This window comes from Erythrolamprus reginae, chromosome 7 (assembly GCF_031021105.1).
Source record: "Erythrolamprus reginae isolate rEryReg1 chromosome 7, rEryReg1.hap1, whole genome shotgun sequence".
Taxonomy (NCBI): domain Eukaryota; kingdom Metazoa; phylum Chordata; class Lepidosauria; order Squamata; family Dipsadidae; genus Erythrolamprus; species Erythrolamprus reginae.
The window spans coordinates 82,676,385-82,694,256 of NC_091956.1; the positions used below are offsets into that span (position 1 = coordinate 82,676,385).

At 36.9% G+C, this 17,872-nt stretch overlaps 1 protein-coding gene across 1 annotated transcript in view; it reads right to left on the reverse strand.

Moving 5' to 3' along the window:
• Nucleotides 1–1,472: 1,472 nt before the first annotated feature.
• The window catches only part of SMARCAD1 (SNF2 related chromatin remodeling ATPase with DExD box 1), a 52,567-nt gene continuing 36,167 nt past the window's right edge, over nt 1,473–17,872 (reverse strand). Inside the window, exons 13-24 of the mRNA XM_070758005.1 lie at nt 17,173–17,232; nt 16,928–17,003; nt 15,355–15,490; nt 12,977–13,114; nt 11,924–12,019; nt 11,521–11,638; nt 10,518–10,639; nt 8,971–9,159; nt 6,545–6,663; nt 6,182–6,364; nt 4,574–4,683; nt 1,473–2,028 (exon numbers count right to left, since the gene is read on the reverse strand). Of these exons, the coding sequence (XP_070614106.1) occupies nt 1,967–2,028; nt 4,574–4,683; nt 6,182–6,364; nt 6,545–6,663; nt 8,971–9,159; nt 10,518–10,639; nt 11,521–11,638; nt 11,924–12,019; nt 12,977–13,114; nt 15,355–15,490; nt 16,928–17,003; nt 17,173–17,232 (1,409 nt within the window). The 3' untranslated portion in view covers nt 1,473–1,966. The remainder of the gene's footprint in view (nt 2,029–4,573; nt 4,684–6,181; nt 6,365–6,544; nt 6,664–8,970; nt 9,160–10,517; nt 10,640–11,520; nt 11,639–11,923; nt 12,020–12,976; nt 13,115–15,354; nt 15,491–16,927; nt 17,004–17,172; nt 17,233–17,872) is intronic.

The following is a 17,872-nucleotide window of genomic DNA, read 5'->3' on the forward strand; positions in this document are numbered from 1 at the left end:
ATAGGTCAGGCAAGTGGCTCCCTAGAGAAATGAAAAGGGTTAGAGCATATTTCTTGGTGAAAGCAATATGTGCCCCTCCTGAGGAAATCAGGGAGACCTGGATCCTCGGAGGTGAATGCTATTTGTAGTTTTGAGCTTTATATGTCAGCAAAGCCCTAAGAGAAAATAAGAACTTTCTGATCAAGCTTATTGCCAATCGTTCCATTTTAAAAACTGGATCCAAGGCTTGTTTTGTTGAGAGGCTTGGACTACTATTATGATCATCATCATAAGATAGATATCACTTTATTAGATTGATAGCGGGATGCAATCTGACCAGATGCTGCCTATGTCCTGCATGCATTCTGAGCAGCTTTAGGAATCATAAGCACTTCACAGTTACCATCCCCATAAATTTAAGAGAACTTTTATCCCCAAACACAGAAATATAGTTAACAGGGATTCATTCAATTAATGAACAATTTAATTAAATAAACGTCTTTTAACTAGCATGACAATTAAAATGGAATTAAACAGGTACACAATGATATACAGTGTTCCCTCGCTTTTGGCGGGGGATGCGTTCCGAGACCTCCCGCGAAAGTCGAATTTCCGCGAAGTAGAGATGTGGAAGTAAATACACCATTTTTGGCTATGAACAGTATCCCAAGCTTTCCCTTAACACTTTAAACCCCTAAATTGCAATTTTCCATTCCCTTAGCAACCATTCAGATTATTACTCACCATGTTTATTTATTAAAGTTTATTTTAAAAAAAATTATTAAAGGCAGACGAAAGTTTGGCGATGACATATGATGTCATCGGGTGGGAAAAAACATGGTACAGTGTTCCCTCGATTTTTGCGGGGGATGCGTTCCGAGACCGCCCGCGAAAGTCGAATTTTCGCGAAGTAGAGATGCGGAAGTAAATCACCATTTTTGGCTATGAACAGTATCCCAAGCCTTCCCTTAGCACTTTAAACCCCTAAATTACAATTTCCCATTCCCTTAGCAACCATTTAGATTATTACTCACCATGTTTAGTTATTAAAGTTTATTTAAAAAATGTTTTTTAAAGGCAGACGAAAGTTTGGTGATGACATATGACGTCCTTGGGCGGGGAAAACCGTGGTATAGGGGGGGAAACCGCAAAGTATTTTTTAATTAATATTTTTGAAAAAACGTGGTATAGACGTTCCGCGAAGTTCCAACCAGCGAAAATCGAGGGAACACTGTATAGGGAAAAACCCCGCGAAAATTGAGGGAACACTGTATGAGTTTTTAAAAAATCTTTATGGTCTATTTCTGGAGGGGGGAAAAATGATAAAAGCTTTCTTAAAGGTCAACAAAGTTTGGAGAAAATGTCTAAATCGTCACTCCTGAAAAGGCCTTAATGTAAAAGCTATCACAGATTTTTTTAAAAACTCCAAATATGAGGATTTTAGTTTCTCTTTCCTTTTTCTGCAGTTAAAAGAATCATACAAAAAAACAGAATTAAGATTAATATTTTTATTATGTGAACAATCTGATAGAAAACATTACAGTACTTCAAATAAAAACAAATCAAGTGACAACAAATATGGGTCATTTCAAATAAGGCACATGTAAAAAAAAATCACACATCCAGTGAAATAGACACGTTTCTATATATATATATTTATATATTTATATTTAGAGGTAGAAATAATTACAAAAATATGCAAAAAAATTAACCTTTAGCAGTTCTTTTTAAAGTAGGGTTCCCTATGAAAAACTGCCTTGGTAAGATAGTTACAGATGGCATTTTATGCAATACATTTTTATGGGATCTGTACATTTTAATTTGAGTACCAGTAGTGGGGAAAATGGTCAATACAACAAGATTTGTTTAAAAAGATATAAATGTTCATACAAACGTATTCAATAACAAAAATTTATAGAAGCACCATATTTCCTCCCCCCCCCCTCAAATTTAAAAAAAAACCTACATTGTCTTTTTTATATTAGCATTAGAGACCTAATGAAGTTTTTAATAGTGTTGCTATATCTGCTGGAATGGCTCCTTCTTCTCCTGTAGAATTAAAGAAATATGTCAGATATTCATGCAAAAACAGCATTTCATTCAAGTTAATAGTTACAGTCAATGCAACCAAAATATTATTTCTGCAATCTTGCTAACTGAAGATGAGAATATTATCGCAGTGGAATACTTTTTAAAGCAGTGGAATGCAAAATTTGCTTGGACGTTTATTTGCAATCATTGGTTCAATTTAATGTGTTTTCCAAATTACTCTCAGGGTTTTGCATAATCATTACTATTCTGATTAATCTTGCTTATTGGAATTAGTTGTAATCAATATGGTATCTGCTATAAATTAAATCAAATCTGGAACCCAGGTCCAAATGTTTGAGCTAACAAGACCAAAACTACTATTCCAAAAATTACTTTGGGCACATCAAATACCTACTTGTAGCCACTAGTAACTTTTACTATTATATATATATATTCTTTTATATATACAGTATTTTTGCATCCTGCTTGTACAAATTGCTTTTCAGAGTCTATCAAATAGTTCACTAGACAGCACGACAAAGAAATCTATGAAAAAGAAATACTAACTTGCATGATAAAATGTTTGCACCATTATTTATATCAGTGATTTTCAACCTTTTTTGAGCTGTGGCACCTTTTTTACATTTACAAAATCCTGGGGCACCCTAAGACACTCTCCTCTCTTTTTCCATCCGTCTCCCCACCCCTTGTGTGTGTGTGTGTGTGTGTGTATACACACACTCTTGAACCATTTCCAAAAACAGGTGACGGCTGGGTTTTTTTTCTCTCTTATTCTTTGGGTGCTTTTTATCATATGCTTTAAATCAAGACTCACTTCTGTCTCTCTTTTGTTTCTCTCTCTTTCCTCTCATTCTCTGTCTCAATCATTTTCTCATTTCTCTTTTTTCCTCCCCTTTTTGCTCATTTCTCTCTCTCCCTTCCTCTCCTTTTCTCTCTCTCTCTCTCTCTTGCTTTCTTTCTCTCTCTTTCTCTCTCCTGCTTTCTTTCTCTCTCTCTCACTCTCTTTCTCTCTCAGCAAAAAGTTGCGAGACTGGAACCTGAGCTTCCTTCTTCGCGGCACACCTGACCATGTCTCGCGGCACACTAGTGTGCCACGGCACACTGGTTGAAAAACACTGATTTATATTATAAAGAAGGTAAAAGTAAAAATGAGTTTTGATCAAACTTTTGGTCAAAGCCCGTTGTCCTTTTTTGGTCCAAAAAAAGAATGGAATTAAGTGAGAAATTGTATAAAACAGAGGTGTCAAACTCAGTGCTTAGATCTGTCCGATGGGCCCACCCTAAAAACAGCGAAGGATCGGCCTGTGGTTCTTCTGCCAGCACAATCCTCCCAAGCTATGTTTTCCATCAAAATGACCCCTGCAACATTCTACTAGCGACAATTGAGCTTGGGGAAGCCATTGCAGCTAGGAATGGAGCCTCTGGAAATGACACTGAACTGCCCACCTTAACCCCTGGCTCCCGGAGGTCAAACATAACCCTGATGCAGCACTCAATGAAATCGAGTTTGACACCCCTGGTATTTTAGATTTTAATTATTAGATTTGTTACCATGTATTGTTTTTATCACTGTTGTGAGCCACCCCGAGTCTACGGAGAGGGGTGGCATACAAATCTAATTAATAATAATAATAATAATAATAATAATAATAATAATAATAATAATAATAAAAAATTTTAGATCTTCGTATTTCCTAGAGAAATTAGTGAAATACGAAGATCTAAAAATCGAGCTGCAACGACTCTGGCATAAGCCCGTGAAAGTGGTCCCAGTGGTACTTGGCACGCTGGGCGCAGTGCCAAAGGATCTCAGCGGACATTTGAAAACCATTGGAATTGGCAAAATCTCCATCTGTCAATTCCAAAAGGCCGCTTAATTCGCCGCTACATCACGCAGTCCTAGGAAGCGCCCGACTGGTGATGAAATACGAAATCCAGCATAGTGATCTCGTTTGCTGTGTTGTACTGACATAATAATAATAATAATAATAATAATAATAATAATAATAATAATAAAAACACATAAAAAACAACAGCAGCAAATGCTATATTCTAGCTTCCCAGGGCATGTGGTCCCTAAATGTCTTCCTTTTAAAAGAATTAATATACATCCTGGATTACCTTTATCTATTCAATTTAGGACTCTAGATTCTTAATATATAATGCAACATAGATTGGGCTGATCTTAAGATCATTTTCACAAGGTTTTATATTTATTCTAAATAATCATATGCTATATTGTTTGATTCAGGGACATTTCTCAGGGTACTTTTTTTGAAAAGCACCTACCTAAGTAGGAGAAGCATACTGGGATTTCACCAGGTATAAGATTTTAATAGCTATTATACAGTGGTTTGTACTGAAAAATAATTAAGTTTTTCTTGAACATATGAACTTGAATTTATTTTTTCTACAAAAGCAACAGTAGATTTGATGACATGATTTTTATTTTTATATTTCTTTTACAATGACTTTTGTCTACCTCACACACTTGTGGCCTCTATCTTTTTAGCCTACCAAAAAGTATTCTGCAAGAACTCACCTGTTTCTGTTGCTGTCATATCTTGCTCTAATTTTAACTTCTGCTGACTGATTTTGAGCATGGATTCTTCTATGGTCCCTTTACTTATAAGCCTAATGACCTGCACTTCTCTAAACAAAATAAAATCAAACCACATCAAACATTTTGTAATAATTATGTTACATAGAAACATAGAAGACTGACAGCAGAAAAAGACCTCATGGTCCATCTAGTCTGCCCTTATACTATTTCCTGTATTTTTATCTTAGGATGGATCTATGTTTATCCCAGGCATGTTTAAATTCAGTTACTGCGGATTTACCAACCACGTCTGCTGGATGTTTGTTCCAAGGATCTACTACTCTTTCAGTAAAATAATATTTTCTCACGTTGCTTTTGATCTTTCCCCCAACTAACTTCAGATTGTGTCCCCTTCTTCTTGTGTTCACTTTCCTATTAAAAACACTTCCCTCCTGAAACTTATTCAACCCTTTAACATATTTAAATGTTTCGATCATGTCCCCCCTTTTCCTTCTGTCCTCCACACTATACAGATTGAGTTCATATTAAACAGTATTTGTAGTTTATTACAAGTAAATTATTTCCCACCTGGCATAATTTTATAGAAAATGAAGCTTGTTTATTTTTAGCAATGTATTTAGTAATTAGCTGTTAAAAAAGTGCTATTGCTAACATGTTGTAAGCCGCCCTGAGTCTAAGGAGAAGGGCGGCATAAAAATTGAATAAATAAATAAATAAATTAACTTTACTCATGCAGAAACATATAAAGTGACAGCAACTATATATGTACATGCAGTTACATATGTCATGAGCATATATCATACATGCAATGCATCAGACAAAAATTACAAAACAACTTTAACATTGATGATTCCTATTTTCATATACAAATTGCTAAAAACATTTTACCAAAAAAGGGAGTTATTTTAATCCTGCCTTTGTATCTGTTCTTGTGCTGCGGCTAATTCTATAATTTCAATGTAGTGAAACTATAGAGGTCTCAAGCAATAAAAGAATAACAATTTTTAAAAAAACACTAGAAAACATTTCTAATGGCTGACACTAGAAATATAAAAACAATTTTAGCTTATATAGGCAAGATAAGTGTTGCTAGGCAACGGTGTGAAGATGGATGTAGGGACAGATAATTCTTATAATGGTCTGAGACTAGACTAGTTGTCTAAGACTATTTAGGCTTTAAAAAGAACAAATGAACCAAATTTAATGTTTTATGTCCCATCAAAGTATTCACGCCAACACACCAAATTAATCATAATAATATCAGCACTTTATAAAATTGGGCAAGTTTTCTTATCAACCCGAGCTGCGGTGGCGCAGTGGGTAGAGTACAGTACTACAGGCCACTAATGCTGACTGCTAGATCTGCAGGTCAGCGGTTCAAATCTCATCACCGGCTCAAGGTCGACTTAGCCTTCCATCCTTCCGAGGTGCGTAAAATGAGGACCCGGTTTGTGGGGGCCATAGGCTGGCTCTGTTAAAAAGTGCTATTGCTAACATGTTGTAAGCCGCCCTGAGTCTAAGGAGAAGAGTGGCATAAAAAAAATTGAATGAGTGAGTGAGTGAATGAATGAATGAATGAATCCATACCTTGTCTGTCCAACTCTATGGCATCTGTCTTCAGCCTGTTTGTCATTGTAAGGGTTGCAGTCAATATCATGGAGAATGACCACGTTGGCCGAAGTCAAATTAATCCCAAGGCCCCCAGCTTTAGTTGAAAGCAAGAAAATAAAAATACCCATATCTGAATTGAATTCATCTATCAAATGTATCCTATCCGGAAAGAAAGAAGAAACAACAAAGCATTTATTAGAACCCCAAGTTTCTTTTCAAACAACGAATCTCTTATTGGTTGGTCATATGATAAAAGCTGGCATACGTACCTGTTCGTTTGTTGAGCATAGCGGTCAAAGCATATATAGAGAACATCTCATCTAGCAGATACGCTCTTACCTATCGGAGATCTGTGTCTTTCCATCCAGTCTAAGATAGCGATGTTGCTCGTGTTTTAGGAGAACTTCCAAGATGTCCAGCATCATGGTAAATTGGCTAAACAAGACAACTCTGTCACCCTAATGGATGAAGGGATACAGTTAATTTAAGAAAAAAGCTCCTGCTTCCATCAGAAAGTGAAGCACATGTCCTGCGCACGGCCCTCGGAGCGAACCCACCGACTCAAAAATCCCTTATTTCAGAATTGAATAGAATTGATTAATTCTAGTTTGATTCAGACCAGCTCAAGGTTGACTCAACCTTCCATCCTTCCGAAGGTCAGTAAAATGCCCCCAGATTGTTGGGGGCGATATGCTGACTCTGTAAACCGCTTAAAGAGGGTTGTAAACAGTGATGGGATCCTACGGATACGGTCAGATACGCAGTACCGGTAGCAAAATTTGGAGCTCCAACCCAGAGCACCCAATTTGCACTGAAAGATGTTTATTTATTTATTTATTCATTTGTCCAATACACAAATACATAGGAAGAAAAATAGACATGTAGTAATATGCATAAGGGTAAAAGTGAACTTAGAGGAGAGGATATATGAAAGAAAGAAAATATATATGATAAGTGAGAGAAAGGAAAGACAATTGGACAGGGGACGAAAGGCACACCAGTGCACTTATGTTCACCCCTTACTGGCCTCTTAGGAACCTGGAGAGGTCAATCGTGGAGAGTCTAAGGGAGAAGTGTTGGGGGTTAGGGGTTGACACAATTGAGTCCGGTAATGAGTTCCACGCTTCAATAACTCGATTGTTGAAATCATATTTTTTACAGTCAAGTTTGGAGCGGTTCGTATTAAGTTTGAATCTGTTGCGTGCTCTTGTGTTGTTGTGGTTGAAGCTGAAGTAGTCATTGACCGGTAGGACGTTGCAGCATATGATGTTGTGGGCAATACTCAAATCGTGTTTTAGGCGCCGTAGTTCTAGGCTTTCTAGGCCCAGGATTGTTAGTCTATTTTCGTAGGATATTCTGTTTCGAGTGGAGGAGTGAAGGGCTCTTCTGGTGAAATATCTTTGGACATTTTCTAGGGTGTTGATGTCTGAGATGTGGTATGGGTTCCAGACAGATGAGCAGTAGTCTAGGATGGGTCTGGCAAAAGTTTTGTAGGCTCTTGTGAGTAGTGTGAGATTTGATTGTTGAAACAAAATGCATAAGGCACGCCCACAGTGTGGTAGTAGAAATTTTGGTAGCCCATCACTGGCTGTAAAGCACTATGAAGCGGTATGTGCTATTGCTATTATTATTTTCTGAAATTACACTGCCTTCATCTCCACTTTTTAAATCACTTCAAAACAGCTTCAAAAATAATCCAGTTGGTTTAAGGGTTTGTGTTACTACCCTAACCTTGGCCACTAAAAGCAATATTTATGTATTGTCTAAAAAGGTTCTTAAAGATTAAAAAACTAGATTTCTGAGCCTGAATGTCACTTCTTTTTGGCCATCAGTTCTATAACCAACAATTAGCTGTCACCAAACAATCTTGCTCTCGCCTTTCTGATCTAGTTAAAGCCTATTCTGTTATAAAGTGTAGAATAAAATTCATTTAGGTGTTCATTGCATTTACCCCCTTTCTCTCACCCCCCAATATACAGAAGGGACCGCCTTCCGCTGCACGAATCCCAGCGACCAGTTAGGTCCCACAGAGTAGGCCTTCTCTGGGTCCTGTCAACTAAACAATGACATTTGGCGGGACCCAGGGGAAGAGCCTTCTCTGTGGCGGCCCCGGCCCTTTGGAACCAACTCCCCCCCAGAGATTAGAATTGCCCCCACCCTCCTCGCCTTTCGTAAGCTTCTTAAAACCCACCTCTGCCGTCAGGCATGGGGGAACTGAGATATTCTTTCCCCCTAGGCCTTTACAATTTACGCATGGTATGTCTGTATGTATGTTTGGTTTTTATAATAAGGGGTTTTTTTAGTTGTTTTAGTATTATATTGGATTGTTACATGTTGTTTTTATCATTGTTGTTAGCCACCCCGAGTCTACGGAGAGGGGCGGCATACAAATCCAATAAATAAAATGAATAAATGAATAAACAAACAAACAAACAAATAAACAAATTTTTCACCCAAACATTTGAGGTCTCTGTCCCTATGCACCTTACACTAGCTTGGGGTAAATTGTGAGCAGGCAGAATTTTTAGCTATAGTTACAGGTATTGAGAGGTCAGGTGAGTTCATAATCCTACTGCTGACCTTTTAGCCTTGTTTTCAAAGAATGTCCAAAGGTGAGGAATTTGCAGAGAAGAGGGCTTTCTACATTTTAACCAAACAGGCTATTATTTTCTAAAATGAGTTTTTGTCAGCTTATAGTTGAAAGCAGCTCATTTATTTCTAAAGATTAGTATATATATAAAAAAGGATTGGAATGAAGGGTGTACCTTTTCTTTAAACTCCGATAAAATGCTTGCAAGTGTCCTAAATTTTCCAGAATCCAAAATGAGATCCATTTCAAGTTTGAAGTCATGAATATTTGCATATTGTTTACAAAGCAAATGCAGTTCATAATCAGTCATCACAGACATATCTTCAAAAATAAGATCAGGATTTGCTTCACAGTGTGTAGGCTCCTAAAACAACAACAAAGCTTAGTTATTTGCAAATGAACAGCATGAACATGCAAAACACACCTACTGTCCTGTAATTTATTTTGTCCCACAGTCCCTCTATTTTGAGAAGACTCTGGTGCTCTCTAAGCTTGATTGTTTTCTTGAAGCCATTTTATTACCCAAACTAGGCAATATTATCAGTGCAAGTCTTCAGAGAGGGGTGCCATACAAATCTATTAAATAATAATAATAATAATAATAATAATAATAATAATAATAATAATAATAATAATGTTTCTGCAACACTCTGCAGCCTGCACTGGCTGCCGATCGGTTTCCGGTCACAATTCAAAGTGTTGGTCATGACCTTTAAAGCCCTACATGGCATTGGGCCAGAATACATCCGGAACCGCCTTCTACCGCACGAATCCCAGCGGCTGATAAGGTCGTACAGAGTTGGCCTTCTCCGGGTCCCGTCGACCAAACAATGTCGTTTGGCGGGCCCCGGGGGAAGAGCCTTCTCTGTGGTGGCCCCGGCCCTCGGGAATCAACTCCCCCCAGAGATTAGAACGGCCCCCACCCTCCTTGTCTTTCGCAAATTACTCAAGACACACCTTTGTCGCCAGGCATGGGGGAGTTAGGATATTCCTTCCCCTAGGCCATTACAAGTTATGCATGGTATGTTTGTGTGTATGTTTGGTTTTTATAATAAGGGTTTTTAGTTGTTTTATTAAATTGGATTGTTACATGTTGTTTTTTATCATTGTTAGCCGCCTATGGAGAAGGGTGGCATACAAATCCAATAAATAATAATAATAATAATAATAATAATAATAATAATAATAATAATAATAATTTGAGGGATCACCTTCTCCATTAGAAAAGACATGCTTTGGTCCCAACTACTAGAGATTGTCATCTAGTAGGACTCAGAAAATATGCCCTTTCCTTAGCCATGCCTATGTTCTAGAAACATGACGGTGAACCTATGGCATGTGGAGCCATATTTGCCCAGCATGCGAGCAGTTGCCCTAGCTCAGTTCCAGTGTGCACATGCATGCCAGACAGCTGATTTTTGGCTCGCGCAGAGGCTTTGTGAGGGCTTTTTCAGCCTCCAGTGGGGCGGGGAAAGGCATTTTCACTCTTCCCGGGCTCCAGGAAAGCTTAAAAAACTTAAAACAGTTCAAAACTGGTAAAATTTCATATCATTTCCCATATCCATGCACTAGCGTATATCTTATTTTCCTTCCCCAAAAAGGTAGGTGTGTCTTATAGTCCGGAGCATCTTATATTCCGAACAATGCGGTACTTACGTACTATATCACCCATTTCTGGGGCAAATGCACCTTGTGACAAATCTAAATGCTTCTATTTCTTACCTTGAGCATGAGTTTTGACATGATTCTAAGTTTTTCAGAGGTAAAATACTGGCGGTGTAGGAGAGGATGGTTGGCCATTTTTCTTAGTTGCATCATAACATTACGCATTTCAGAACTTTTTTCTAGGAAGAGAAACAGGTATCAGGAAAACATATCTACATGTGAATTTAAAAAAAAAAAATTTTTTTTTAACAGATAGAACCAAAATAACAGTAGAGCTCAGTGTTTCCGCTCCCTCATGCAAAATAAAAATTCTGGAGAAGTATTAATATTTATTTATTTATTGGATTTGTATGCCGCCCCTCTCCGGAGACTCGGGGCGGCTAACAGCGACAATAAAACAGTGTACAATAGTAATCTGATATTAGAAATGATTAAAAATCCATTCATATAAAAACCAAACATACATACATACATACCATGCATAGAATTGTAAAGGCCTAGGGGGAAAGAGGATCTCAATTCCCCCATGCCTGGCGGCAGAGGTGGGTTTTAAGCAGCTTACGAAAGGCAAGAAGGGTGGGGGTAGTTCTAATATCTGGGGGGAGTTGGTTCCAAAGGGCCGGGGCCGCCACAGAGAAGGCTCTTCCCCTGGGTCCCGCCAGGCGACATTGCTTTGTTGATGGGACCTGGAGAAGGCCCACTCTGTGGGACCTAACTGGTCGCTGGGATTCGTGCAGCAGAAGGCGGTCCTTGAGGTAATCTGGTCCGGTGCCATGAAGGGCTTTATAGGTCATAACCAACACTGAATTGTGACCGGAAACTGATCGGCAACCAATGCAGACTGCGGAGTGTTGGTGTGACATGAGCATATTTGGGGAAGCCCATGATTGCTCTCGCAGCTGCATTCTGCACGATCTGAAGTTTCCGGACATTTTTCAAAGGTAGCCCCATGTAGAGAGCGTTACAGTAGTTGAGCCTCGAGGTGATGAGGGCATGAGTGACTGTGAGCAGTGACTCCCGGTCCAAGTAGGGTCGCAACTGGTGCACAAGGCATTCTTACCTTGACCATCAATAGATTTTTTAAGGCAGTTAAAAAGGTCTTGGTATAGTTTTTCCTGTTTCTCGGACATCTCGCACTGCTCAACAATCTCTTTTTTGGGAGGTAGTTGCTGCAGCACCTGGAAGACCAAAACCGAAATTCTATGTATTAGGATGACAAACCTAGATTCACCGATAGAAACCTGGAAGTTCCACTTATTTATGGTAATCTGATATCAAATAATTATTTGCCACAGCTGAATAAAAGCGAAAAGCCGTCCTATTTAGGCACATTTTGAACCTGTGTGCATGGGTGAAAGTCACATGTGTGATCGAAGTGCTTGCGTGGAAATCCTCATATGCGCGCTCATGTTTGCAAACCAGGAGAGAAAGTAAGTGCATACCACCTCTGAATGAAGGCATACCTCTTCTTTTACTCTTCTCAAGATGAAAGGTTTTATTATCTGCTTTGCATGTGTAATTCTCTCCTTTTCATAAATGCTATGCTCCTCAGATGCTTTCTAATAATAAAAAAATCAAAAACATAAAGAGCATTTCATACGGTCAATGAAAGGTTATTTTAACATGAACAGAAATCATATGTATTTGTCCTTAAAACGAATATCTTGATTCAGAATAAAGCTTGGTTGTTATTATTATTATTATTATTATTATTATTATTATTATTATTATTATTTATTAGATTTGTATGCCACCCCTCTCCGAAGACTCGGGGCGGCTAACAACAATATAAAAAGGCAATGTAAACAAATCTAATATTAAAAACAATTTTTTGAAAAACCCCAATTTAAAAAACCACTCATACATACAAGCATACCATGTATAAATTCTATAAGCCTAGGGGGAAGAGAAATTTCAATTCCCCCCTGCCTGATGACAGAGGTGGGTTTTAAGGAGCTTGCGAAAGGCAAGGAGGGTGGGGGCAATCCTGATCTCTGGGGGGAGCTGGTTCCAAAGGGTCGGGGCCACCACAGAGAAGGCTCTTCTCCTGGGTCCCGCCAAACGACATTGCTTAGTCAACGGGACCCGGAGAAGGCCAACTCTGTGGGACCTAACCAGTCGCTGGGATTCGTGCGACAGAAGGCGGTCCCGGAGATATTCTGGTCTGATGCCATGAAGGGCTAAGCAATAGTGTGTCCTGTTTTAGTTTAATGCAATGTTTGAAAACCCAATTTATTAAACAAACCACTGTTAAATCATAGTATGTCCATGCCCAGCTACATTGTGGTTATGACAATTACTAAAATGTATACCATAGAATAAGATCTATGGTTGCAAATTTGAAGATTGCAAGATGATTTTTCTGAACTATGCTTTAAAATTACATTTAAATTGACAATGCAGAATTAACAATACTTATTTATTTATTAGATTTGTATGCCGCCCCTCTCCGTAGACTCGAGGCATATATTATCTCGGTTTCAAAACAATAAAAACACATACAAACTACAACTTACTGTTTTAGAAGAAAATATCCTTCGAATTTCACTGGTGCTACTGCTAAACATATGTGGCATTACAAAATTCAATAGGGACATAAGTTCTAAAAGATTATTTTGAACAGGAGTCCCTGTTAGCAGCAAACGACTTTTTGCCTGTTTGGATCAAAACAAATAAGCAGCGATTAGAAGGTGAAACATTAAATCGCCAACATTTTGCCAAAACATTGCATAACGAGGTTCAACTCACTGTTGAGAATTGTAATACTCTCATAGCTACACATTTTAAAAATGGCTTACAATATTTAAAATGATGAGGAAGTTGCAAATAACAGCCTTAAATGTCACTGAAGTCAAACAATACAATGAAAATCTCTGCAGTTAATCACAACAGTATGCAAGAGGGCTAATTTTTTAAAAAGCCGCCTCACTCATAATTTATAGCTCTGCAACACGTACAAAAGAAAAAACAGTGCAGGAACACCAAGAAAATAAAAAATAATATTCAATACACGACAGCGGAGGGTGGTAAAACAGGCACAGTACTGGAAGGGCTTATTCCTGCGATGGCGAACTTATGACATGTGTGCCAGAGATGGCAAGCAGGTATTAGTTAAAAGGAACGATATGGGAGAATTTAGAGAAATAAAAGAAGCAGTGATAGAAAGCGCTCAGGCGGTAATAGTCTTAGGCTGGAAGGATGCGACAAAATGGACAATACAAAACTGGTATCGGTATACGGTGGATCATATTCAATTTGAGATTATGGATAAGAGGATGAATTCGGCCAATGAAACTGATCTGCGGGAACTGATGGGACAAGTTAAGAGGATATATGGTCAGTAGAATTCGAGACCAAGCTACAACGAATAAATTGGGATTACTTTATAATATGCAAATAAATGCATTGTTCTTGAGTTAAAATGGTATATTGAGACCCTCTTCCCCCTAGGCCTTTACAATTCTATGCCTGGTATGTATGTATGTATGTTTGGTTTTTTATATTAATGGGTTTTTAATTGTTTCTAGCATCAGACTACTAGTGTACACTGCTTTATTGTTGCTGTTAGCCGCCCGGAGTCTCCAGAGAGGGGCGGCATACAAATCCAATAAATCCAATAAATCCAATAAATTAAATAAATAAATAATTAAATAAATTAAATAAATAAATAAATAAATAAATAAACAAAATATGCCCCCATTTTGGTGGAGGGCTATGAATGTTGTCTGGTGGCGGGCACTAAATCACTGAGCACATTGTTATATGTTGTGTGTATGTTCTATACTATAAAATCAATAAAAATAATATTTTTTAAAAAAGCAGAGCCCTTTCTCCTAGCATATGCGCCGTCGTCCCAGGTGAGATCTCCATCGCATTTCTTTCCTGAGCTTCCGTTTCCCTGCAAATGACGAAACAGAAGCTCATGAAAGAAAAAGATCTCACCTTCGCCGTCCTACCAATGATGGTCTCTGTTGCGCATGCACCCATGTCTATGTGCATGTCCTCACACGGGCACATTTGTGCATGTCTGCACCCATGTTCGTGCATGCATGTGTTTGCGCACGCACACCATTCATTTTCAGCCTGTGCACATAGAAACATAGAAGTCTGACGGCAGAAAAAGACCTCATGGTCCATCTAGTCTGCCCTTATACTATTTTCTGTATTTTCTCTTAGGATGGATATATGTTTATCCCAGGCATGTTTAAATTCATTTACTGTGGATTTATCTACCACGTCTGCTGGAAGTTTGTTCCAAGGATCTACTACTCTTTCAGTAAAATAATATTTTCTCATGTTGCTTCAGATCTTTCCCCCAACTAACTTCAGATTGTGTCCCCTTGTTCTTGTGTTCACTTTCCTATTAAAAACACTTCCCTCCTGGACCTTATTTAACCCTTTAACCTATTTAAATGTTTCGATCATGTCCCCCCTTTTCCTTCTGTTCTCCAGACTATACAGATTGAGTTCATGAAGTCTTTCCTGATACGTTTTATGCTTAAGACCTTCTACCATTCTTGTAGCCTGTCTTTGGACCTGTTCAATTTTGTCAATATCTTTTTGTCTCTTAGGTGGCATTGTTAGGTGGCATTATTTAAAAAATGGGTTTGTCAAGTCTATACAACCCCGAGATAGGAAGAGATAAGAGATGGCCATGCAAGGGTTGTGCCACATATGGCTTTATATACCTTCTATATTTAGACTTAAGGCTTATTGTATATTTACAGAATTCAGCTAGATAGCTCTTTACAGAACAGCAATCTAATGTTGCAAAATGAGAAACAGACTATGTATTGAAGAATTTTATTCGTGATGTAACATTTAATAAACCTCGACCATGTAAATTCATAACTGATAAAAAGAACCAAGAATAAAGAAACAGTCAGGGCCTTACGTTAATTGTCATCAGATACTGATAGCGTACAGAACTCATATTTTTTAGCATATGACCTTCATCAAAAATTGCATAATTAAGTTTCATCTTGCGAAACAGGCTACGATCTTCTGCACTACTAATTGCAGAGTTATACCTATCAAAAGAACAAATTGTGATCATACGTTGCTTTACAAACATGCATATACATATCTAGCATAAAAAACCTGAAATAGATTTATACTAGTCCCCCTTCCTTTTCACTTATCAACAAAAATATGTTTTAAACACACAGCACACAAAAATCTAGCATTCATTAAGTTGGTTCTGATAATAATGCATGTTTCTTGTTTAAAAGTTAGTTAGTATGCATTGTTTGGTGTAAAATCATAAGTACAGCGATGGTCATGTGATTTTTCACTTAGCAAATACGTTGTTTAAGGACTGAGTTGCTAGTTCCACTTGGATCACTACTAAGATTACTACTAAGTTCACTAAGATTACTCACAGTATATTCAACATATACAATAAAATCTCTAAAGATAATATTGTATTGGGAAAGTATAACCAGTAATCCATCTTGGGTTATGCTATATCTGTTATTTACAAGAATTTATTCATTTGTTTCTCCCCACAATCAATGGGAATAACGATTGATTGAAAAAAATGTATTTACAGTGTTCCCTCGATTTTCGCGGGGGATGCGTTCCGAGACCGCCCCCGAAAGTCGAATTTCCGCGAAGTAGAGATGCGGAAGTAAGTACACTGTTTTTGGTTATGAAGAGTATCACAAGCCTTCCCTTAACACTTTAAATCCCTAAATTTCCCATTCCCTTAGCAACCATTTAGATTATTATTTACCAGGGTTATTTATTAAAGTTTATTAAAAAAATATTTATTAAAGGCGGACAAAAGTTTGGCGATGACATATGACATCATCGGGCGGGAAAAACCGTGGTATAGGGGGGGAAATGTGAAGTATTTTTTAATTAATATTTTTGAAAAACCGTGGTATACTTTTTGCGAAGTTCGAACTCGCGAAAATCGAGGGAACACTGTATTCCAATTAAAAATAAATTGTGTACTGATAATTATTCAGTCCTACAAATAATCCATTATTATGACTTATAGCTGACTGAATTATATTTTTCTACATCTTTTTTGGGGAGAAAGTTGGAAATAATTGTTTTCTCCAAATATGCTGACACAGTAGAAAGGTCACACAAAATTCGTGTAATAGATTTATTCATTGCCTGTTACAAAAGCAGTGTTTTCTTTCACTGTAGTTATCATTCCAAACACATTTTCTTTCTGCGTGCAATGAGTAATACTAATACTAATACGAGAAAACAAAAAACATACACTCGCTCCTCAAATTATTGAGCATTAATATATTTTTATTTGTGCAAATCAAATCTGGATTTTAGAAAAGGTCTGAAATATACTGTATGTGAAGTTGTACATCTCCTTTTGAAATTATTATTATTATTATTATTATTATTATTATTATTATTTCATGTTCAAGTGAAACACTTAAAAATAAGTACAGTACTTTGTTAGATTATAATTACATTTTAAACGGATTTCTACTTACGTTGTCACGATCACATTGAAATCTGCAACTTTATTATGGATATCCATTCTGGCGTGCCTCCTGTCTTCTTGAGATCCTAAGCAAAAATGCAAAATGAGTTACTTTTCAGTAATTCCAGGTAATTTATTAAATTATACTTATGAATTTGATTGCAATTCACAAGTTCAGTTTGCTACATTATACCATAAAAACATATAACTATATTTTGGCTATAGATGCTAGTACTTTGAAACACAATTTCTTACCATAATAAAATAAAATCTGGAGCTCTGGACACCACAGGTTAATTTCCCTTATCCAGTTATCTATTGTTAAAAAAAAATACATGAAATTGTTTTTTAAAAAAATAATTTTATTGAACATTTTTAAAGTTAAAAACCACAGAAATTTATAGTATCCTTCTTTACAAAAAATGTGCATCGCTAAATATTTTAAGTTTTACAATTGTTTCCTCTTCACTTTTTCATTTCAATTATATATTCTATATGTATATCTCATATAATAGTGTACATTATTTCTACCTTATTTTTTTATTTCCCTTTTATTTATTTCCCTCTTTCTTACAATATTTATTCTCTTGTCGTTTGATTAGAGCAACCAATACAAACAGGACTTAAGTTAATATACCAAATATATAAGTTAATATACCAAATATATATATGTGTTTAGAAAATTGGGTTTTTAAAATGTTTTTAGTAGAAATTTAGATTTGTTATAAATTGTTTTTCACTTTGTTGTGAGCCGCCCCGAGCCTGCGGAGAGGGGCGGCATACAAATTTAAATAAATAAATAAATAAATAAATAAATAAATAAATAAATAAATAAATAAATAAAAAACAAAGGCATTAACAAAAAACCTCATGAAAAACAGGAAATTGAATTGAAAAAAATAATGGTTGTCAAACAACAACAAAAATATCCAGGAATTTGGTTAATGCCCAAGTG